The 25640-nt window shown below is 31.6% G+C and overlaps 1 protein-coding gene across 2 annotated transcripts in view; it reads right to left on the bottom strand.

Annotated features, from left to right (window-relative positions):
• The window catches only part of LOC125053244 (terminal nucleotidyltransferase 5C), a 161454-nt gene that overhangs the window by 15070 nt on the left and 120744 nt on the right, over positions 1 to 25640 (bottom strand). The window contains exon 1 of one of the 2 annotated variants that reach the window (XM_047654498.1): positions 8435 to 8664. The exons of the other annotated variant lie outside the window; for it this stretch is intronic. Within the exon in view, the coding sequence (XP_047510454.1) occupies positions 8435 to 8506 (72 nt within the window). The 5' untranslated portion in view covers positions 8507 to 8664. Of the gene's footprint in view, positions 1 to 8434; positions 8665 to 25640 lie in introns of those variants that run through there. 2 annotated transcript variants of the gene reach the window in all.

The following is a 25640-nucleotide window of genomic DNA, read 5'->3' as shown; positions in this document are numbered from 1 at the left end:
AGCAAAATAATGTAATGTCTTCACGATATTCAGTGGAATATCGTATAGTGATACGGTAGTGGAATTTCGTGATTTATAATTTTATGCAGATGTGTTGTCAGGTTACTCTGACAAAAAAAAACAAATAAAATTCTCTACAAATGTTAACATAAAGGAAATATATTTAATGTATTCTTTTATGTTAAACATTTGTTTCAATTGTGACATTGAGTTACGTCAGAATATAATACAATGCTTTTAATCGGCATAATTTATTTTACCCAAAATTCTGATAAAGCTTATTAATTCTGATAACGCGATATCAGTGATAAAATACTTTCTTTTTAATGTTTATTTTGCTCTTTCAATCATACGATATAATGAAATATCAAGTAGATAACAATCTAGGTAGCCTAGTAACTAAGCCCTCTCTCAACCCAGAGGTCGTGTGTTCGATCCTCGGTATATTATTGAAGATGCTTTAATTAACGATCAGAAAATGATCATATATTTTTGTTGAAATAAATATAATTGATATATAAATATACTGTACGAAGATATTTTTACTAATTTTATTATCTGCTCAATATGGTCTTTAAAACAACTCTTTAAATTAAGTTTTCTTAACTCAAAACCATCAGACTCATGTTACATTCAGATTTGTTATTTCAAACAATATAGTCCAACACAATATCAACCTTATTACAACTGAAGAATGTACCAATTCCTTTGATTAGATTACCAGTTTGATTATCATAGTGACGATAATTTTACCTATTTTTAAACACTTATTATTGTGTTTTAGAATTTCAAGACTGCCTTGACCGGTTTGCGTTGATATTTTATTGAATATAACAAATCAGATAAAGGTGTTTAAAATTTATATTGATAGAATGAGGAAGGCTTATAATTTAGCCACAATTACATGGAAACGCTCATCTCTTTTACTTACAGAGTAAACACAATTGATCAGAATGAGATAACCGAGTACTTTAGTTCAAACCGAACTAAAAAAAACTTTACGAATTAGGGTGGAGCAGTTCCATAACGCAAAGACAGGAATAATACAGTTTTTAATTGTCTTAACAATTAAAATCTCTAAACAATGATTTTAGTACACATTAATTAAAATTAAAATATTTAATTTGGATGTTTTGCGTTTAACGCATACGAATGGTTCTCGTTCTTCGATTGTCAGAAGAAACTGTTGGTTAGGAAGCAGTTTTTCGTTTGTCCTCGTCGGGGGATATTTCATAAAATAACGCAAGTCTCTTTGAACATTATCACACAACAAAAATATATAAAAATTTAAACACGTTAGTATTTAAACAACAAATACTGTATTTGAGACGTCCCAACAATTTATTTTAGTAAATTGAGCCAACAGTTGTTACAGCGTGTTTCATTTAGTATTGCATTCTGAAATCTTTCCTACATATTAAAAAGCGAAGAAACTATATAATTGATATTTCTTACCGCTGGCAACACAGAGTGAAGGAGACGAAATTATAACTAAACCAGGGGCTAGAGACAAAATCACATTGCGTTATACACTAACGTCAAACGTAATTATATGAGAATGATCACGTGACGAAGCATGAATCAATGTTATTCACGTACAAATTCACGCCTGTCGCAAAGTGAATTTGTCTAAGGCCCTAAAAATTCTCGCATTTCTGTGCACATATGGATTGTTTTCTAAGATAAATATTTGGTAGTACGGTGAAAATATCTATCTTTAACCAAAGAATCGATATCATGAGTGTACTGTAGGTCGATCTCTTACTTTATGTACTTATCTTTACATAACTGATAAAAAAGTGTTGTACGACTCAAATACGTATCATAATAATAATTTTAAACTATTTATCTGGAGTCACCCTACAATAAAATGAATTATTAAAACAATAGGTAATGCACTTAAGAAAATTACTATCATTCTTTATCAAATTTGATTTGCTAATCAAAGAGAATTAAGAATAACTTCCTGTCGGAGGCAGATAGTGCAAGATTATCAAGCTTCAATAATTATTGAACAGATAATTGACTTAACATGTTTTAATAGATTTTAATGAAACACCTGCGCTTTTAAATTATAATAAAAATGCACGGAACTGTGATTTATTGACAATTGGAGATAGAATTATTTACCTTAAGTGGTGATTAAAATCAACATAAATAATTCTTTACTATGTGCGAGTGAGCTGTCTTATTGCATTGTAACAGGTGTATATATTTATAATAACTAGGCGATTAGGATTGTGTGATAGCGTGATATGAAATATAGTAGTCTAATTGGCGTCTATTTTACTAATTTATCATAGCAATGTTAATGTATATAAAATGTTTAATATATAATCAACTATCCAATAGTAGGGAAATTTTTCATAAGCACGTTTGTTAAGATTGTGGTAGATTCGCTAAAATGTCAAGAAAAATCTAATGTATATAAAGAAAAACAGGAAAAATAATAATAATTAACGATAAGATAAGAAATAGTTTGAGAAAAAAATCTAATCTAGATGTGAGATTATTCTATTTATTATATTATCTAATGCTTATAATATTAATATATTTGGTATTACAGAAACATAGCAAAATATATGTTCATTACTTTATGATATCCATAGTTGCTCACACGTTGAAATTATTTTCGTTTAGTTTTTATAATTTAAATGTTTTATTATACCTTCGTGTATGTTATGTTTACCTATAACTGTTTGTTACTTTAGTAACTGTATTTTATTGTTCTTCTACCAATATATCAGTATATTTACATACATAGATATTGCTGTCTAACTGGATAGGGTTCCAATAACCTTGATCAAACCGACCTAGATATTCGGTGCCATCCTGTACATTAGAGAGTAGCAAGGATGCAATGCTCACGACTGAATTATACTAAAATTCTCACAGCTGACTTGCGGTTATCAAAGGTCGTTCGAATTATCTTTATTGTTATAAAAGGAATGTATGTAATGTTAGTGTTTGCTATGTAGTTAACCTACTTATTTTTATTTAATATAAATTCGTAAATATAGTATTGATACTAATGGTTAAGCAAACTGTTGTTCCATTTTTAATAAAGCATAGTCTATAAAAATATTTTTTTGTTATTAGTTTAGACCAGTGATTCTCAACGCGGGGTCCACGCCCGCAATTTGATTGTGAAGGGCATTTCGAAAAAAAATTAAGATTTGGATTATTATTATAATATGTATATGATATTTGGAATTATAATTTTTTCATTTCATGTTTTACTTGCTGCGTTTCGTTATCAAGTTCCTAGTAATTTCTTCCTAATAAGGAAAAAAATATACGTATCATTTATGTTTCTTTAATTTAACCATAATTTTTGTTTTAATTAAAACTTATGCATGTTGAATAAGGTGTCTCACGTGGCATGGCACAAAAGAGGTTGGGGAACACAGGTTTAGACTAATCTTTTTTATTTTAAAAACTTATTTTAGAGTTAAGTATTTAAAACTTTTATTTTAGTGATTGTTTTAAATTTTAATTAGTGTATGTCTAAGATTCTATGAGTATAGAGATACTACAAACTGCTTTGAATGCTATTATTATTCGATACATTGCGATTATATTTACTTTATTTGTTGATTATAGCACATTACTTAACTTATGTTTATTTTATCAAAATCTACTGATATACTAACGTTTACGTGTAGCGACAAGATATGAAAACCTTAACACATGTAACTTAAATATCATATTTTTTTATTAAATAAACCTAGTTTTTGGTATAGCTAAGTGTATTCTTAACCTTTAGGTCGTTAGTTCGAGACTTAGGTGTACATTAACAAGTAAAGAAATCATTGTGAAAACTAAACACGTTTTAGACCAAAAATCAACCGCGTATGTCAGGCACAGAAACTACAAAACCTGTTATAAAATATGGTCATAAGTCAGAGACAAAATGTGGAATTAAGGAATGTAACGACTAGCTTCTGGTCTCCAATACGAGTGATAATTTGAAGAATGATAATATAAAACTACCTAAGTCTAGTTTTAGCAAGTAATTTAAATTTATATAAACTTTCCTAAATAGCCAATTAATAAACAAAAAATCAATTAAAAAGTAAATTACCTGAGCTGTAAAAACCTTAAAAAATTGTAACTTCGTAAAAGTTATTAATTGAAAACAAAGAAATGTTTCTAGAATGTTTAGTTACATATACATAGATTGTGAATAATTTAAACATATATAAAATTAATGTTTTAACTTCCTACAATGTTTCAGAGATCGAAGCATACATCTTCAAGAACTAACAAACATAAATGTACACTTTTTTCCTTGAATAAAGCTCACAAAAAAGAGTGCGACTTTACATGAACTACAATCTAGCCTGTACAATAATTATGGCTAATAAATAATATTATGTTGACTTAAGTTTCTAGTGAATAGCTTAAACTAAGATAATGTTCGAGCTACCGCACTTGCACTTATATTCACTACATGTTTATGAACTGAAAAAGTTTATTCTCTTTAGGCGTCTCGTATCCAACTTCTTGATACAACAGGTACAATAAAAATGTACATATTTCCAAAAGTGGTAAGTTGTTGTAAGTGTGGCTCTCATCCCTGAGGTCGTGGGTCTGCTGTGTCAATGGGGTTTCTGTCTATGTGCTCATTTAACACTAAATGATGGAAAACATCGTGAGGAAACCGTAATGCTTTATACCCCAAAATTAACGGCATGTGTCAGGCACAGAAGGTGGTCTCTTAAGAAATTATATATATTTTTTATTATATATATTTTTACTATTACATTATTTTTTTTGCGTCTGCGGCGCAAACTAACTGTTGTGGTCTCTGGCAGAATGACCAGCGCCGTGTAACACAGCATAATGCTGAGCCAGGGCCAGTTACAACCACAACGCACACATATTACACACTTAAAATGTATATCATTCTTTTTTCTTTCCATAATTTTTTTGATTATTATTATTTTGTGTGTTTAAATGTTTGCCTAAATACTAATGATAACGAAACAGATACAGTGATTCTTTATTTTTATTATAAATCTTAGAATTTAGTTTTTGAATGACGCAATCCATAAAATTACACAGTACCACAGAAAATGGCTTTGTATTATTTTATTTATTCAAAAAGTTTCGCAGGTATATGACCGCTTCTGCACGTCATAATACGAATAACATTTCGTGTCTTGTTTTCTCTATATCCAATACAATTTAATAATTATAATCTCTCTATTGAAACGTTAGTAATTTGCGAATAAATTAATAGAGAATTGTCGAAACGCTGTGATCTCGCGTTGCTCTAGCGTGACGGCGCGTGTTGTCTTTGGAATTTGTTTTACATTTTGGGGTTTAAATTCAGTCGGGTCTCAAATATGTTCGGATTTTATTTGAATATACGTTATATTTCCCATTATATGTTTATAGTTAAGATACAAAGTCAATCAATAAGACAATTTAAAGATAACTTTTCTATTTTAATTATTTCTGAAATAATTAGCGTTTCAATTTTAAATTAACATTTTTTATTATCTTGTTTAATATGCTAACAAATTTTAAATATCTCATAAAACTTTTTCATTTTTAAAATGAATCGCACAATTATAAAAATTATCTTATCGCTACGAGTTTTAACCGAAATGTATGTTGATAAATTTTAATTAAATTTAGTTTCTCTAAAATGATAAATGATTTATTTTCTGTAAGTAGTTTTGTACAAACACTTTTACACGTCAAGCATATTTGTTTTTAAAACTAGATGAGATGGACGTTTCCTATCTGACTACTCTGAGAAGAAACGCCGAAACAAACTCAGAGGTCACAGTCTCTTTTAAAGTCCAGACATAACAAGATTATGTGAAGACCATGTAGATTGCAGTCTGAAATGGTCTTTTGAGGAAAGAACGACACAGATTGAGTGGACCTGTCAAGTCAGTGCACGCATTTGTCAGTGATCGTACATTATATATATTACTGTATATCTATATTACTATTATTTAATTCTGAGATGAAGAAGTAATTTTAAATATGTTCTCATTGACAGTTATACAAATTCTTTAAATTCTTTAAACATTGCAGAGACCTCACCAGTCATGATAATGGTGCATCGATATGATTCGCGTTGAGTAGTTACGACGGCCCTCAAAGCAAGACTGATACAGATTACTATACAAGTAAAACGTATGTATTATATAAAGACACGAGAATTCAAAACAATAATAAAACTACTGCCCTCAGTGTTATATAATAACCATAAAAAATACTGTCTGGTCTCCAAAACTGTAATCCATATCTATCACGGTTCTTCATCATATTGAAGGTCAAACGTGCGAACACAATGTTTTATTATTATAAACAATGATATCTTATAATAATTTTCATGATCTTATCATTTTATGTAGGTAGATCGATAGGTATCGATTTAAGTAATATTTTATTCAAGTGGTGCCAAGTTGGGAGGGTATTTTATTAATTTATTCATAGAACTAATTAATCTTCGAAAATATATATTTCTTAATCGCACGATATATAACAATATTCAAAGTCAACGACCAGTCACTTTCCGTGCGGCTTGATCCCTTGGCGTAATAGAATTCTTTAGAATCGGGAACTGGGTCTGAAAGATATTTGAGTATCTGATATAATTCAGACCAGGTTCCCACCCATGTTAGACGCAAATGAGTAATGGCAGTGCATAGGTAGCGAGTATACAGATAATTAATAGATCAATTAATTGTTGATTAACGTTTCTTTACGTAAGCCAGGTTATATTCAAACGTAGTACCTTATCAGTGTAGTGACGTAAAAGTTAATACTAGATTTGCAACAATCACTTTCTATATATCACTATTATTTACTTAGTAAGAAACCTAAAGTTTTAATGTTAAAATTTTAATAACATATTTTTAAATCTAATTCCATCCACTTCATAGCAACGCATACTTCGGCATGGCATAATCGATTTGATGTATTGTATTGTGCAATTGAATTAGATTTAATACAGCCCATAAACGATAATTTAACAGTCTTAATACCAAATCAGTTTACGCAGTAGTGGAGGACTAGGGTTGGAATTCTTTAAAAAAGAAAGATACTTCGTACTTTAAATTAAATAAACAGATATTTAAATGAATGTGCCCCAAGCCCCCTTTTCAAATTTAAGATTCCAAACAACAATAATATCTGTCAGATAGTTTAATTAGCATTTTATGAACTTATTTATAAATCTATTTTGCGTCGTAGTTTTGTATGGGCGATATTATCATACTTGTTTTCTCAGTATTGATAAATGTACGCGCAATTCCAGAATTTTCCATTTTTCCCGATTTTAATTACACTTATCGAAGTTAAATAGATATAAAAGATAATGCATTATCTTGACACAAGTGCCTAATTTCACTTGATAAGATAATACAAATATATCTAGGGAAAGTATTGTAGTTCTTTCAATTGAAGGTCATATTGAGAGTAGAAATACTTAAAATATAATATATTATCGTCTATATGATAGGTATTTTCAAATTTAGCTTGTATTTGAACACCACTATCAAATATATTGAAAAACGAAGTAATCAGTTGAAAAGTAGTACAGTAAACTGGGCGCAAAATTGTGTTATGTGTCAAGGAATAAACTCAATATAGTATCAAGTTAAATTATAAATTATGGTACTTAGTTTGTGGTCATTTGTAATAACCGCTTAAGTTCATTTTTATTTTATTTTAAGTATAATTTGATAGTACGATATGTGCACACGTCTTTCACAATGTGTAAAGCCACAACTCAGAAGCATTTTCCTGTCCATGAAAAAAACACTATCTTAGAACGCAATACGATTAGCAACTAGGCTGCATTCCGACAAAGGTTGCGCGTGCCCTCACGTACCACCTTCGACTCCAGTAATCGTGTCAAACCACTGATAAGGACACCGCTTCCGTCCACTTTTCATTTCACCATGGACGTGAAATCGGCCTACGGTGGTTCCTACTTGTGTACCATCTGCTATTCTATGCCTATGTCGTAATCAACCAGAACAAACTTTCATTTAAAACGAAAACCCAAGAAGCGTGACAAATCACGTCGAATAGCCGACATATTGCATTATTAATTAAAAGGAAATGTTTATTATACGTGAGCAACGCTAAATTTATAAAAATTATCATGAATTGTTACAAATTTATGACTTGAATTAATACCTTGAACGTTTGCGAGTAAACAACGCGATAATAATATCTATGGTTTTCTTAGAGAGAACATAGCAACTGCTTAATTGAAACAAGCGACTTGAACAAATTTTATTCGTTTGACTTGAAATATTATGCCAAAAAATGTTTTCTTGGCGTCTCGTGTTGTAACAGCGTCGAAGCGCATTTCAGAATTACTCGCAATCCCGTGACGAGGCGGACGTCCCACGTAATTACCGGCATTGGGAGGCGATTTGTCACATGATTCGGGACTCACCTTCATGTCATCGAGCAAGTCGCAGGCGGAGATCAACGCCGCGGTGTCGGGAGTCACTTTGATTACGCCCATGGTTGCACAATACGAGATTCTAACACAACGGAGTGCCGTTTAGGTGTTATCCCGAAAAGTTTATAAGCGAATAACCCGTGGTTCTATTTGGGGACACGTTACGCGAGACGTTCTCACGCAGTGACCGAGCCGCGCGGACTGATTGACTGCGAGCGCCGGTTTCGACGCGACTCGAGTGAAAGGGTCGCGACGTCACGGCCGCGATAACGCGCCAACTTGTTGCTACACCTTCCCTCTCTTTTACATTCACAAATATTTGCTATTTTCGTCTCTTTTAGTCGAGTTTAGTTTAATTTTACGTATTCACACATTGGAGTACGCATTGGTTTCACATAATTCTATGCGATGCTTTGTTAATTTGCATCGATTTTGAAGGAATTTCTTTATAATTCGTGGATTTATTAATTATCGAAATGCTATTTAAAAGGGCTACGAGGTTGTGTCTACGAGTGAAGTAGTGACGCTACGAAAAATATTACTCCGTAGCGATGACGTAGTACGCGCTACGTAACAGGAACGGATTTGACGTCACACTCTCACTTGATAGTAATTTAGCAGGAATCCATTGTAACGTATTCTAAATGAGTTAGTCTCAGTGTGCATATTATATTCAAATAGCCTGTTATTTTTATTGAATTAAAGATATATATGTAGAAACTACTTTTTGATTAAAACAGGATTGATTTCACCTTGACAGATACAAAGCTATGAATATATCAGGTTTGATAATATTAATGTCAACAACTCGATCGATAAAATGTACTAAAGTTTTACTGATGTTGATTTCTTTATAACATAGTCTGTGGATTTTAAGTATACATTTTTACCGGTTTTATTTAAATTATGAAATCACTGATTTCGAATAAAAATATATGTATTAATTTATGATTTAAATTTTTTCATTGTTTCTCTTTAAAAACGTGTAAGCCTTGCCTTAATAATAAATAACAAATATAGTCAGTACTATGTTATTAAGTAAATTTTGAATAACCAATAAAATTTAAAGCAAATCTATCTACAATTTTTAAATCATACACCACAGGTTCTGATTATAATAAATAGAATAACCTATATGCCAATTAAAATGTTCTAAGCTTAATTTAAAAATACATATACACTATTATTTGATAATAAAATCGATTAAATAGACGATGATAAGTATATTTATTAATGTTAATATGATTTGTATGTAAATTTGGCGAATAATTAATTTTATGCATATACATAAAAATCTGCATCATTTCCTATTATATTATATCCGCTTAACACTTGCAAATCACTTTTTAAGAATGTCTTTCGATAATTACGTCAAATTGATAGTATTAAATATATTTCTGTATATATTTTATACCTGTTTGTTACACTGAGCTTGTATTATAAACTCAAACTCAAAATAACTTCATATAGGTAATCAAGTACACTTATGAACGTCAAAAGGAAAGATTTTAAATTGATTCTATATTTACACTTACTACCAGTTCGCAAGTCAAGGGCGTAGAGCGAGCAAGAAGACCCTTTTAATCGCCAAGTTTTGAGTCATACAGATTGTTTGTAAGGCATGGCAGCCATATCTGAACTGGAGCAAATCAATCCCAAGGAATAGGTTAATTTAAATAATCATCAAATTTATTAAGTAGGTTTAAGTTCTGTATTTGGCTATCTGGAAGAAGCTGCTTTTTGCTGTAAGACCACCCATTATTTCCCTCCTTTGTCTTCTTTTTCTATTGTGATATTTTAATTTAAGTGTTGTTATAATTTGCCCCATCACCCCGAAGCGGGGCGAGGGGCTCAATTATGTGACTGTTTAGTATTGTTGTGATCAGAATTCTGCCTGATTCTCCACTCTCACGATGTTTTACTTTACAATACGCATGTTCATTTCGTACATGAGAAACAATCTAATGGTGGGACGAACACATGATCTCAGGGTTGGGAATGCGACTGTGTGCGACTTCTTATTGGTCTAAATAATATAATACCAATGCTGAAAAAAGCCTCGATAACAATACAGCTATCCTTTTCGCTTACTGTTTAAATAAAGAAATAGCGAAAGAACAAGTTTTTAAGTTGATCTTTACATTGTTTATTATATTGTCGGGTATTTTCCGATAAATTTATTGACATTTGTAGATCAGACCTTTGATACGATTGCATCTTTCTTTTTTGGATATTAAAATATGTGTGGTTCAAGAGTGTTTGTTTTTTAAATCGTATTGAACAGATTTCAACCCGAAGTTATGTGCAGTGAGGCTTTGGAATTCACTTCCTGTCTCTATTCGCTTAGCTCCTCTATCATCTTTAAAATCTCGACTGCACAAAAATTACCTGTCCATATCGTATGCCTAACTTTCGTACTAACTAATGTGAAACTGATTTAAAATTATCGTTATTTATGTGCACTTTTCTTTTTCATGACGTGTCTATTTTTATATTGTCCTGTTCACTATAAACATATGTTTTAATTGAACTGTTTTGTTACATTCGTTGTCTATATGTTTTATGTATTTTTGCTCTTCATGTGCTTGCCTTATCTAATTTTTTTTTATTTTTTTCCCTCATTGTTGCCTAGAAGAGATTGCTCGGCTACCAGTTGCCCTCCCATTCATTTAATTATGTCATATTTCTATATGCAACGCCGTGTTAATAAATAAAATATCTCGAAATTCGTGGATATTCGCTTATAAGGATTGTTTACCTATTTTACAATTACGTAAGTGTACTTGGTGACCCAACATGAAGGCTGTAAACAATATGTTTTTAATTGCGATACTTTTACGTGTTTAACTTTTGGTATAACTTTTTGGATTTTTCCGTAAGAAGGTTAAAATGATAACTGGGTCATTCTTCTTTTTAACCTACAATTAGTTGTCTCCACCAATCAGTGAGAAAATAAACAAGGAAATTACTATTATTTTTTTCTTAATTGTATTTCAATATGCACTGTACTATATGCATAATGGCTATGCACGATCAAATAACAAATATATTGAATAATTTAATTGTAAAAGAACGTGACAAAGTAGTAAATCCGCGTGACAGAAGTGTATCTCATACAAATTCCCTATGTCTCCCGCTACCTCAGCTTGCGTTTAATCCATAATATTACGAAAAAATTATATGATGACACAAAACATAAAAATATCTTATAGCTCCTAAATATATTGCCTATCATGCAATAGCAACCATTATTTTTTATCACTTTTAATAAAATATTTAAAAAATATCAAATACTTGTCTCCTACTGCCTGGTGTTTTATTTTGTAAATTCTGTCACGTGGGTTGTCCTTCGAAATACGCGTTTGTGCCGCTCGTCTTTGTGGCCTGTGATTGAAGGTTTAGACCTCCTTCCCGCCCTTGGTACACTTTCCCCTATGAGATCAAAAGTCAGCGCGTCAATCGCTCGAAAGCTGTGACAGAAGGTGTGTGTTTTTATTCGGCTACCGCTTCGTCACGTAAGTAATGGATTCAAAATATAGTTATTATTGTTACTTTTTGTTGTCTACTCTTACGTTATAAGAAATATTTTGTTGTCAATGAGTAAATTATAAATTATATGTCAGCTTTTAAATGTTATCGACTTAGCAACAAGTTTTTACCCCTACGTCACATGTCAACTCTGTCACACTTTTACCTAATGGCAAACAATTTTTTCGAAGATTATGGGTTTCGCCAAATATCCTGGAACTTCTTTGAATCAGGGCATGGAAAAGGAGCTTCTGATGGTTGGAGGGACAATGAAACGCCAAGGTGATGCCATAGTAGGTAGAGGAAACTATAGCAGATGTTCCAATTCTTATCCACTTTCAAGATGCCAACAAATTTAAACGGTTCATTTTGACAGACTAAGACTTAGAAAAGGTAGCAACAACGATTCCAAATAATATTGTGCCCCTGAAAGGAACAAAGCAAGTCCACCAAATGTTCACGGAAACTCGTCTTAAACCATAGGGTATTTAGTTGTTGCTGTGAACAATTCTTACGACGTTGTTTTCTTATTCTAAATTTATCAGCCTCTGCCTATATATATATATACTGTGGGCGTGTTCTTATCTAACGAAAAAGAAGACGATATAATTCATGATGTGGAAGATTTCATGCTCACTGATATTATGAACACAATTAAAATGCCCCGAAAAAGATTTTACGATATTATGTATACATAATCCAGCCCAGATGAATCAACCAATGAAGATCAGCCTTTCGCCACGCTTAAAACGAAAGATCCAACTGATCAAACTGCTGTCTGCGGTACTTCTTACCAAACACTCCAGGCTCCGAATGTTAATAAAAAGGGAAGAGACAATATTTCTAGTTCGAAGAGCCACTATCAATATTCGAAAAATAAGACTTTCTATCAATGGCTTAATGATTATTTTATTTTATGTTTTTGGAAACGTTAATTTGATGTTAAGCTATACTAGACTTTAATTACTTAAAACGAATGAGTAGTCATTTAATTTACTAAAATATGAATCTCTTATTCTAAAGGTTCTCAAATGTGATTTCAATAATTATCTAAGTTCGATCTCATGTTATTTTATATGACAATGATGAAGACTGAAAAGATGTATAACAAAATAAATTATTTTAGAACAATAAACCTGTTTTATACCAAAACGCAGCCTGGTGTTCCCTAGAATATCAAACTCCGTCACGATGTTGTCTCCTGATAGGAAAATTTTTTTTGTCTTTTATATATTTTGTTATGACTAGTGCAACATTTAAAATTTATATTTATATTATTTGATTATATTGCTATCTGTGATATTGGTATTTATTTTTAAATGATAGTAAAAATTGATTTATAGCAAAAAATACATTTATATTAGCAGAAAATGTGACGGAGTCGTATTAGGTCACGAATAAAACATATTTTATACATACAAATGTATTATATTAATATGTTTTCTAAAAGCTCATTTAGTTAATTAATGTATTACAAAAGTACAAGTTATTTGACAAAGAGAATTCGATAGAATAAAATAAAAGATTTCGTGCCGAAAAAGTAATTTTTTTTTGTCGAATTTTTCTTTCAGGCCTAGAAAATCGTACAAAAATCTGTAAACATCTCGGCAAACCACTTTTTCCAATAGAATAGAAAATCCGCTATCAGAATATATATATAAACTGACAAGAAAGCTTTATATTTTTATTTTAAAAATTGAGCTAAAGCTTTATCAAATTGTAGGTTTAAAAGAAGAACGACCCAATTACAAATACCATAACTTGTTGCTGACGCTTTGAACTCGACCCTACCATCTGCCTTATAAATTTACATACAATATCAGAATCACCAAAATTTAATAAATACTATTAATAATATTCTGCAAACTAAATCCCATTTATAAATATATTAGTCTTGCACCGTCTTATCTAAACATATCTGTCTCTCCTCATCACAGGGTAAACACAATGAGTTAAAGGAGACAAAAGAGTTCTTTAGTCAAAAACGTGGTGTTCAATATAAGTTTAGGTAATTGTGAAAAAAACATGTTTAAAAACATATAATCAATATCAGTAACTAATACTTATCGGTTCGTATATAAATATAGACTTTTACTAAACTTGAAATATTGACTGATAGAATTTCTGAAATACTTGGCAGCACTCAACATTTTACTCACTGTAAAAATACATAAGTGTTATTTATAAATATCAAGAAGTATATACGATAATAATGCCAATTTTACCGAAAATTTAATAAATATTTTGGTTTGATTAAAGAGGTGAGAATCCTTTGTATGCCTAGTGCTCACTGGCAAGCCTATTGCTATAGGAACGACTTTTAGGCGAATATTGATATTCGTTAAAATGCAGAGGGCTGTTAAACATTGTAGTTCTTCAACCTTCAGTAGACGCGCGTTTGAACCCCAACTGTGCACTACTGAGTTTTACTTTTAATGTACACTCAACACTTAAAAAAACGTAGGAAAGACATCGTGAGGAAGTCGCCATCTTTTACAGCAAACAAAGGCGTATAGACAAAAGGCCACCGAAGACAGAGATAAGGATTACTGTAAGAATAATAAGCGGTTTTAAGTGTACAAAAATATCCGACTGTTTGGTCATTAAAATAATTTAAATGTGGCATTATGACCATTTACGTAGATGAGTTGAGGCGCGAAGTAATTTTCGTGTTTTGCACGTTCAAAGCTGTCGGACAGAATTGCTGGCATCAATCATACTATTTTAATCTGTTTACCTTTCTCGTATGTTTGTATATCTTGCTGGAATAAAGGGCCTTAGAAACAAAGTAATACATATAATATAAATGCAACAAATTTTATAAATGCGTGACGATAACACTATTCTAGATAATGAAAACATACTCTTGAGAAATAATTGAATATTAAAATAATACAAAAATACACATTCTTTTATTCTTAAGTTCTGTCAAAATAGGAATAATTAAAAGGTCAGATACTGTCGGAAGAAAAATACAAATATGTTTAAACAAATACTACAAGTCTAGTGATTCGTTAATATACAATTTTGACATTGAATAAAGGCAAGGAACAATATACCAATGGCACCAACCTAGCGGAAAAAGACTGGGCCTTGGCTCTTGTAATGAAAACGAAAGTTAACGCAGATTAAAAAGTGGGCCGTTACTCAAGGTGAGTTGTGTTTATATTTATAATCTATTTGTTCTTGATAAGATGATTCTATTATAATAGGTTATAACCGTGACTAGCTGTTGCTTCCTAATTGAATTAATTTTTTAAATCGTTGAAGCTTTTTGATCTTCTCTGATTTATACAATGTAAGAAATATTTTGTAGGTACACTGCTTTTTTAATTACCGAGTTTTTTTTGAGAAAACATTAAAGAGCAAGTTTAGCTTAATTTGTTTTTGTATTGTAGCCCATAGACACCCATTGTAGTGGGTGCGTTGCTGGCCTTTGAGGGAGGTATATACGGGTATGGGTAGGTATACTTTTTCTTTAAATAATTGGAGGTCGTAAGTCCCGGGAGTTGATTCCACAGTTCGCAAAAGAAAGTGTCTTGTGAAGCGGACCATGAAAGACTTCCAGCCATCAAGGTGATGCTGATGAAATTTTGAATTAATACGGCTCGTACAGTGTTGAAACGAGGCAGGCTACTAATTCAACCAACTCTTCAGAGCACTATCCATAGTATACTTCGTACAAGAGAGAAAGAATCAAGCCGATCAGTAATACGTTGGAGATTGACAATTCGACAAGCCCCTCGCTGAATTTGGTCAAAAGGAAGAAGCTGGTATTTGGGAGCACCGGCCCAGAGACGTGAGCAGTATTCCATATGGGGTCGTAATTGAGCCTTGTTGTTTGTTAGGACAAAACACCCAGCTTTTTGGGAACCAATTTGGTTTTATTTAGTTATATGTTAAAAGATAAATAAAATCAGTATTTTACTTTATGATTTCTACATAACACAAATTATATTTAAACTATTTATGCACAATAAGAATATTTTCTGTATCACACACAGGTTGACAAGATATTGTTTGAGATTTTTAGTAAGTGTATGTAATGTGAGTTGTGAAATGTTAGTGATAATTTTGTTTAAGATAATATAGAACAGATGCATTATCTTGCCACAAATAATCTTAACACTACAAATAATGTTTATGTAACAACATCTTATCTGATCCCCTGCTAACCTTGTACTTGTGACAGATTGAAGAAATGCATGTTATTTTAAATTTTACTGAAACTTTATTTTGAGCAGATCTTTTTATGTTTTTTAGACAAGAATATATAACTATTTATTTTGCTTCAAATCTAACCCTTAGTTTAGGCATATTTCATTGTCCGTGTAGTGACTATATGGGCCATGACGGTGATTAGTTACTGAATAAAAACTAACTCTTCGAAACGATACTCTTCTCGTACTACTGGACATAAGTAGCCATTTATTTTCTTGATAGGGCGAGTTTGAATGCATTTCATTTTTTATTTCATTAACTGAAGATTTAAAAAAACATATAAAAGAAATTGGAGAATTACGACGTCCATCGTTCCACAACTGAGCGTTTCTTAAGGCAGTTTTTACCACCATTACGTGGAACCAGCTGCCCAGTGAAGTAACCAACCAATTCGACTTAGGGTCCTTCAACAAAATAACTTACCAATTCTTAAAAGGCCGGCAACGCACTTGACAGCCTTCTTAGCAATGTGAGTGTCTATGGGCGGTGTGCGGTATCACTTCAGGTTTGCCTCCTGTTACTTAAAAAAACGTAAATCGAAAAGAATAAAAATGACCATATAGTAGACAGAAAAGAAAGGAAAAAACATGATTGAACAAAACAGTCACATTTGTATACGTATGTATGGATTAATTTTAAATCGGTAGACACAATTAGAGCCGCAAGGCTGTCGCAAAATGCCAGTCACGGATATGCGCCGACCTTGGCAGGGCTAGCCCTAGTACGCGGATACACCCAGCTCCGTTAACGCTATTAATATTAATAATCGTTTGTATATGTTAGACTGAATGAGCGCTGGCTAATCTATTTAGCCTAGTTTGATTTTGTGGAATTTTTACGGAGACAACTCCATTCCTTAGCTCTCATGGTGGGAAGGTCAACTAGTTAGAAGTTAGTTTCTAATAACTTCTAAGTTATGTAAGTGCATAATATAAGATATGTTAAATACTACTACAATGACAATTAATGCCGTCAGATAATAATGTATTTTAAGTTACATATTCATATGACACAGCTAACAAATGATACCACAAAAATATAGGTAAGCAATAAACTGAAGAGAAAGAAAATAATAGTACTCTTTTTTAAAGAGCGTTCCAATTCTTAAAAGGCAGGTAACGCACTTGCGAGCCTTCTGGCAATGTGTGTCCATGGGCGGTATCACTTAACATCTGGTGTGCCTCATGCCCATTTGGCTTCTATTACATAAATATATAAAAATATATTCAACCCTTGGATTTACAAAGACAGGATACATTATAAATTCCGTGTATTGTCTAATACAAACATAATACGAATTTGTGTAAATGAAAGTGACAAGGTTTGTGGCCAAAATATGATAATTTAGTATCACTATCATAAATATTCAATATAACGGTTTTATTATATTATCTGTGTTTGATAAAAATACATTTGCCAACTTTAAAATAAGTTATTTTGTAATATTATAGAAAAAGCAAATTCACTATATTATGTACATCTTAGTTTATACTTGCAACGGGGATTGGTAGTGTAGAAAACACATTTATTTAATTTATAATAATACAGTTTGATAGTACAAGTAACAATTGTTTTTTTTCATTAATCGAACCTAAGAAGTTCAGAAATACCTCAGGTAAAAGGCGGAGGCGGTTTGCTTTATAATTTTACATATATATTTATTAATTACCTCTTTTACACCTTTATACTATTCAGCTACTGATAAAACTAACATCTACAAATTGATTCGTCATCCCTATACAATGCGCAGAGGCGATGAGAACTAGGAGAAACTGATCTTGGTTGGTAACACAGAAGGCAAAAGATCACGTGACCGTTTACCAACCAGATGGACCGATCAAGTGAAAGACCCATCGTCCTCAAAACTGTACACTGTCATAAGAGAGGCGCTGGATAGAAACAGGTGGAAACAGATAGTCTGCTCCAGATGCTTCGTTGCTGACCACGACGCTCAGATATGAGCTGCCGTTTAAAGAGAGATTATTATTAGATAATCAAGTAGGTTTTAATGTTGCTACTTCAAAACTTTACTACAAAAACAATGGATTATACTGTGGTAGTACAAAATACTTGCAAAAGAGAAACTTTAATATTTCCAATACATGTATCATAGAACCAAAAATGAACTAATAAATTCAATTCTTATTTTAATATTTATAACCTTTATAAATCGTGGGTAAGTTTAAAAGTGTTTTAAAAATATATTGATTTTAATTAAACTCGGTCAGGGTCGAATAATAAGCAAAAATGTCTTACAAGTGTTATTATTATAATCGATCGTTTAGATTATTGAGGCCGACTTTATTAATCACTATACCTTTTACTAGATACACGATACGTAACTATGCCACATTATAATTTTACTAATACTCCTCTGATAAGAACAATTACGGGCCACTGTTTAATAAACATCTCTCTGTCCTTGTCGTGACTGACAGTCCCTCGTGCAGAGGCTGTTGCCGCAGAGGAATCAGTCAACCACGTAATCCTGAAATGCATGGCTGTTTCCAACGAACAGAAATCCTCGGAGCAGTGAGGTCACTCCATGAATCCTGCTAACTGTCCAGGAAACTTCTGGAAGGAGCTAGGCTGGCTTAATTAGCAAGAACTTAACGCACCACGGAACAAATGGGAACTTAGTCCACACATACTAAAACTCCTCGTGTTTATAGATTCCGTCATGACATTTCCGCCTATATCTCGCTATTAATTCCATAGGTCGCAGACGTCTAATCTTATTTTGTCTACTTCTTGAACATGCCTATGATGTTACTCATTTGCAGTAAATACGTTTTCCCTTTTATTATATAAGTTCAAATTAAAAATTTATTTATTTAATAGCAAGTTATATTGTTTTAGAAGATATAGGAGCCCCGGAACGAAGTCTAGGGAGACCTGTACATCAGGGTACACCGTTCTTCAACGGTTTAATAAAATTGTAACTTAACAATCGTTACTAAAATACTATATAAGTATATGTCTATTATAATCACAAGCTTTGTTAACTCTGTAACTATTTGGTAAGTTTACGGAACTTTTATTAATAGTAATAATTCCTTCACTTCAGAGAACAAAGATCCATCTTGGTAAGTACAACTTAAAACTAATAAAACCCCCACGCGTAAGTCGAAAACAACTTTTATGTAAATATTATTTCATGTCAAAAACAGTTTATATACTTAAATATTGAAATAATTTACATCTTATAAGAATGTTTTGATTGTTACTACGGTAAATAAACATGTAATTTAAATACCACTATATCGCATTAGATAATTGTTGTTCTATTATATTATTTGCGTCATTAATTGAACAGGATTTGTCTCGAGTCGCTGTCGACCTTCACAATTTCTAAACCGTTGACCGGAACTCGATACAATAGATGGAATTTGTCGGACACTATATTTATTACATTTAATTGTTGCACAATTTATGATAATTGAAATTTTTGTACTCTTAACACTTTAAACACAATGCAATAACTTTATATATTTATTAAAAAAGTAAATCTTACAGTCTTTGCCCTAAGATATTTTATTTTACGGTTTGGGTTTATGGTTTATCAATGGAGAGGGTTATTCAAGGTAGAATACGAAACACTACCCGTTCCACAACTAAGCGTTTTTAAGGCAGGTCTTCGCCGCGCACCGACTCTGTGGAACCAGCTGCCCAGTGAAGTATGTCCGAACCAATTCGACTCCTTCAAGAAAAGAGCGTACCAATTCTTAACAATGCCGGCAACTGCGTGGCTTCTGGCAATGTTAGTGTCATTTAACATCAGCTGGGCCTCCTGTCCGTTTGCCCCCTGTTGTATATAAAAAAAGAAGGACCTTTCTAATATAAAGACAATAATAATTAGACCTTTCTATTCAAGATTCTAGATCTAGAATCTCTCTAAGTAAAGTTAAAATATAAGTAAAGTTTTGAGAGCCAACTGTAGAAGTATCGTTTAAACTACGTTTTTCAAATGACGCGAAATAGCTAGTAAATTCTATAAACAAATAACAGTTTTTATCTATTTAATATATAAACTGACCTACCTAACTCTTTATTTATTTATTAAACTTCACCACATAATGCTATAAAATACAGTATAATTGTTAGAAGCTATGTTTTCTAAAATACATAACAATTATGGTAAACATAAATGTTACAAAAAATTAAAGAGTAAAAATAACTAATTAAAATATTGCGGTTACAATTTTAGATTTTAACAATATGCATAACGCATTAGGTATTTGATAGGCATTTAATAACGTTTTTTTAAATTGATCAGCCCAGAATATTTATGGATGAGTTGTGTTTAGTCTGTTATATTCGGGAAGAACTCGAATGAGTAGTGCCTGAATTCCTATTTACCTATAACTGTAGACTGTTCCCTAAACTATACGCGAAATGCTAAAAAATGTCAGTCTCTTTTTTAACCAATTTTAGAAGCAAGCACTTGTGCTGAAATTTATAAGTATACACAATTATTCCAGCTAAAATCATATCTAGATTTTTTTTTAAATATTCCTGAGTAGGTTTTGCAATATAAATTCCTGGTATTATAATATAAAGTACTACATATATCTCAAATCGTTATCTTTATTAACAATTAGGTTAGGCCTAAAGCCATAAAAACCTAATCTAACACCGAGGTTGCAGCCTTCAGCTTTCCCTAAGGTAAAAGAATAATTAATGTACGCACTACAATACTACGAAATGCAATGATAGTACGCGTAATTCCCAGTATCGGCACAAAGCAAGGCCAGTTTGTTTACAATAGTATTTCATTCTTGGCGCGGCCTAATTACTTGGCAAATGAAGAGATAACTTACATTCGTTTATTATGGATATTTTCCATTTCTGTATTAAACATTTATAATAATAAACTTCCGCTGGTAAAGTAGGTAATCTGTTTATTAAACTTACAATAAAGCAATACATTTGAGGCGTATAAGGTAGGTATGTTTCTGCCTCTATATGATATATCAACAACCCCAAAGATTCAATTAGCACATCGTTTTCTCAAGTCACAACCCTTGGGGGATGGGAGTCGAGTTTGTTTTTAAAGGGGGTCACAGTCTAAAATAGCGTTGCTTTACTTAACTTTTTGGTTTTTTGGTGAGTCGCGACACAAAAATAGTTGAGAGGCGCAGCAGAAAACGATTTAGCAGAATAAAGGGATTTTTATTTATGCAATACAGAAGCAAGTGCCTAAAATTACTTTGTAAAATCGGTATTAAATATATATAGTTTTCAAAAATACTTTTTCTTCGCTATAAAACCTTTTTTAGATTTAAAACACCGACTCGAGGTAATTCGACTCGTCGGATTACATTGTGAATGTGTGTTTTCATGTCAAAAATAGCTAAACTTTCTTTACATTAATTATCTAATTAGATCGTTCAATTATCAGAAAGTAATTATAACTTTTCCAAGGTTATCGAAATTTATCAAATCAGTTTGTTCTTTCAAAATTTTGCTTATGTAAAGCAATTTATAAACATAATATATTTGTTTCATATTAAATTCTTATGTTTGATTATAAAATAATGTTAGGCTTTCCCCTATACATGGAATTAATTAGGTAACTTGGTTTTAGCAACTTCTTAACAGAAATAAGTTGTTTACGTGTAACCGTAATATTTTTCGTCAAATGCCTATTATAATTAGTTATCTTAATTATGAAATTTCAACATTAACCAAAACTTCTTCGAATATAAATAAACTTCTTAAACGCGATATACATTTAATTTATATTTATTTTATAATCTTATGTGTACTATAAACGAACGAAAATATTAGTACCAAAAGGAACATATAGTCTTTATTTTCAGTAATACACGATTAATTAGATTTCGCTGGATTTTTTTCAAAATTTCATTATCTTTTGACTGTGTATTGAATCGCGGCCATGACTCTGAAAACTCGGTGGTTCTGATAAGCTGACAGCTGATAACGGTTATTTTATAAACAATACCATTTCTACTCAAGGACATTGGAAATTTTTTATCACCTTATATTTGATGAATGTTTATTATCATCATGTTAAAAAAACAGTGTCTCTACAACCATTTCTTGACCTCAGATTTCTATATCTGTTTTTAGATATTTTATAATAGGCAAAGTACTTTCTGCATTTCTGAAAGTATGCAGGATTTCTCGATGTTTTCCTTCACCGCCTGAGCAAGTGTTAACTGCCCAAGTCGTTATTCGGTTGCACCACCTCTGGGTTGAGAGTTGCACGATCAAGCCACTATGTCGAAACTGTTTTTGAGGATCTATATGAATCTCTCTCGCTGCCTCCGCTCTCATATTATTCACCAAGTACCGAGTCATGGATGCTTTTGATTTCGTGAGTGTGCTGAAACTATATTACATATAAATTCCTAATCCATATTATAATTAATAAAAATTGTTTTTCGGCATGTCACACATCCTTTCACAGATTATATATGTAACAATCAAGTTTATAGTCTTTAGTTTATTTAAAAATGTATAGCTATTAACCAAAAATACATATTTATAAGCTGTCAGATTAAGTTGCGGGCACCAGCTTGTTACTAAATATTTCGAGAAACACAAAGAAATTATGGTTAAAAGATTTTATTTGTCATTGAACATTAATCACATTCAACGTAGGCGGTTATTTGAGATCATTTTTTCCGGAAAACTGTATTTAAATAATGGAAGAAGATTATCCTGGCATTGTAAATTAAATAACGAATTTAACAATAAGAATTTTACCAACGATACAGATAAAAAAAATTTGAAGAGACTTTATTTGGTTACTATGAAGATTGTGGTGCAAATTTTATCGTGTTTGAATTCAATTTCAAGGTAAAATAATTATATTTATACACAATATTGTATTGTTTGTTTCATTTGTTTGTATACCCTAATCTTAGGAACAAATAGTTTGATCTACATTACGCTGCGACACAATTAGTAGGGTCAAACCTCTCTCACAATAACATAACTCCGTCCATTATTAATTTAATAAATATATTTTTATTCAAGACAATTGAGCCGTTAAATCCAGAATTATTGTAACATAATATTTAACAGCCTTCAGCCGTCAGTTTGAATTTCTTTTAGAACAAGTTGTATGACCTTGAAAGCCTTTTACTTATAAGTTGTCCATTTGAATATCAGCTGTCACGTTGGAGACAATTCGCGTAATTATCATTAAATTAAATTTAACATTTAGTCCTAAAAAACATTTTTAAGACGTTTGTTCGGACAGTAACAAGTAGGTATGACAATATAATTAGCCGTGATTGATTTTATTAATGTTTACTCGTTCCGCAATTAAATAATTAATTGAATCTCAATTTTTGTAAGGAATAAATTAATTTCTTCAAGTAACATTTTTAAAACTTATGTCTTCTACGAAGTTATGCAGGCAGTGTTGGCCTAGTGGCTTCAGCGTGCGACTCATATCCCTGAAATCCATCCCGGCTGTGTACCAATGGACGATGAAGGAAAACATCGTTTGGAAACCAGCTTGCTTAGACCCAAAAAGTTGTCGGCGTGTGTCAGGCACAGGAGGCTGATCACCTACTTCGCTATTAGATTGACAAATGATTATGAAACAGCTACAGAAATCTAAGGCCCAAACCTAAAAAGGTTTCCTCACGATGTTTTCTTTCTCCGTTCGACCGAATGTTAAATGCGAATAGTAAGTCTAATTTTTTACGGATTAATAAATGCAGCCGAGTTTCATCATCGAACGTCGAGGCAGAAAATGAAATTCCACCTGTATCACCTCAACGCCCGTCGTTCTACGTTTAGCGTTTTTTAGGAAGTTTTTGTCGCGCACCACCGTTATGTGGAACCTTCAATAAAAGAGCGTACCAATTTTTTAAAGGGCGGCAACGCACTCGCGAGCTTCCTGGCATTGACAATGTCATGGGCGGCGGTATGACTTAACTTCAGATGAGCCTCCTGCCTGTTCTATAAATTTTTTTTTATATAAAATACATTACACTAAACGACCCGTAAAGCCACAATCGATTTAGTACAAATTGCCCAGTATAATCGTTTAGATGCACCCACTCATAATAATTATAATATTATGTCATTAAGACAATTAAATCTATTGCTATGGCAACGGGTGATGACCAAAACTAGAAAGAATAAAAAGTAAAATCAGTTAACGTGTATAGCTTACCGTCATATACATATCCAGACATTACAATTCCTGTTATAAATTGACAGGCGCTAAAATTATTTCAAGTTAATATATTGAGAAGCTCTTTATTTTAAGTGAGTTACATTTGAGGTGGTTATTTAAAACGGAAGACTACTCAATATAATACATATTCAAAAGATAACTTTTTAGCAAACCGAATAGTGTAATTATTAAAATAGGTAGTATAATTTCTCCAAATCTGCAAATACGCGGCCATCAGCTTATTATGTGTTTATCTATATAATAACAAATTTAATACTGATTATTTTGTACGATATTCTTAATAGGCGGATAGATAGCCCCTGTTTGCTGTCGTTAATTTCTCTAAGAATCCTTCCACCGATTGCGACAAGATACTCATAATTGTTCCATGTGCCTAGTACGAACAGGAATTACCTGCATAATTCGCCAACGTTTCGGGTTTTATATATGACACTAATTATGGAGATTTTGATATTTTCCACCTCACCAAAGAGGATGTGAGGAAATATTTGAAGAGGCTTTGAGTTTATCTTTGAATATTATGTATTAATTGTCGTTTGTTTAATGCTAAATTTCAGTTTTCTTTTATTGTTTTCTTTTTGTATATTAATGCACTTACTTATGTTTCCTGTTTCATATTCATTGTTTATCAATGTAATCTGTTTTGGCTTTGTATATTGTCTGTGTTTTGTTTTATAATATGCATGTTAGGTGTAAGAAACATTGACAATTAATTACATAACCTTTACACATTTAAGAAAAACTTTTTTTTACCGGATTAAAGTTATGTATTATTATAAATTTACAATTATTTAACATAGTCACCGTGACCACGCACGCTGTAAAGCACGCGAAACGTCGGATAAATTTAAAATTATGTTAAATAATTGTAAATTTATAATAATACATAACTTTAATCCGGTAATAAAAGTTTTTTCTTTAAATTAATTACATGAAGAATAAGTGTACGATAAAACTTATCATTCCTGTGAGATAATAACACAGTATACGGGGTCAATAAACTATAGCGAATCGATAAAAATAATTATGTTAGGCCAGGCTTGTTTCTACGTACATGTAACTGGTGATAAAATGACACAATGACTTTGATTTATTATCTATGTTTACGATTACATTAAAGCATTTTTAATTTTTTGTTGAATGTATATTATATAACTTTATTGTCTGTATGTAATTTTAAAGAATTTTTAGGGGATTTTTTTTTTATATTTTTTTAATAATATCTAAATAATAAAACTAAAATAATAAGACTAATCCATTAATTTA

The sequence above is a fragment of the Pieris napi genome, chromosome 10 (genome assembly GCF_905475465.1).
Source record: "Pieris napi chromosome 10, ilPieNapi1.2, whole genome shotgun sequence".
Classification (NCBI taxonomy): domain Eukaryota; kingdom Metazoa; phylum Arthropoda; class Insecta; order Lepidoptera; family Pieridae; genus Pieris; species Pieris napi.
Note: the sequence above shows the minus strand (reverse complement) of the source record. Positions and strands in the feature narration are given on the sequence as shown.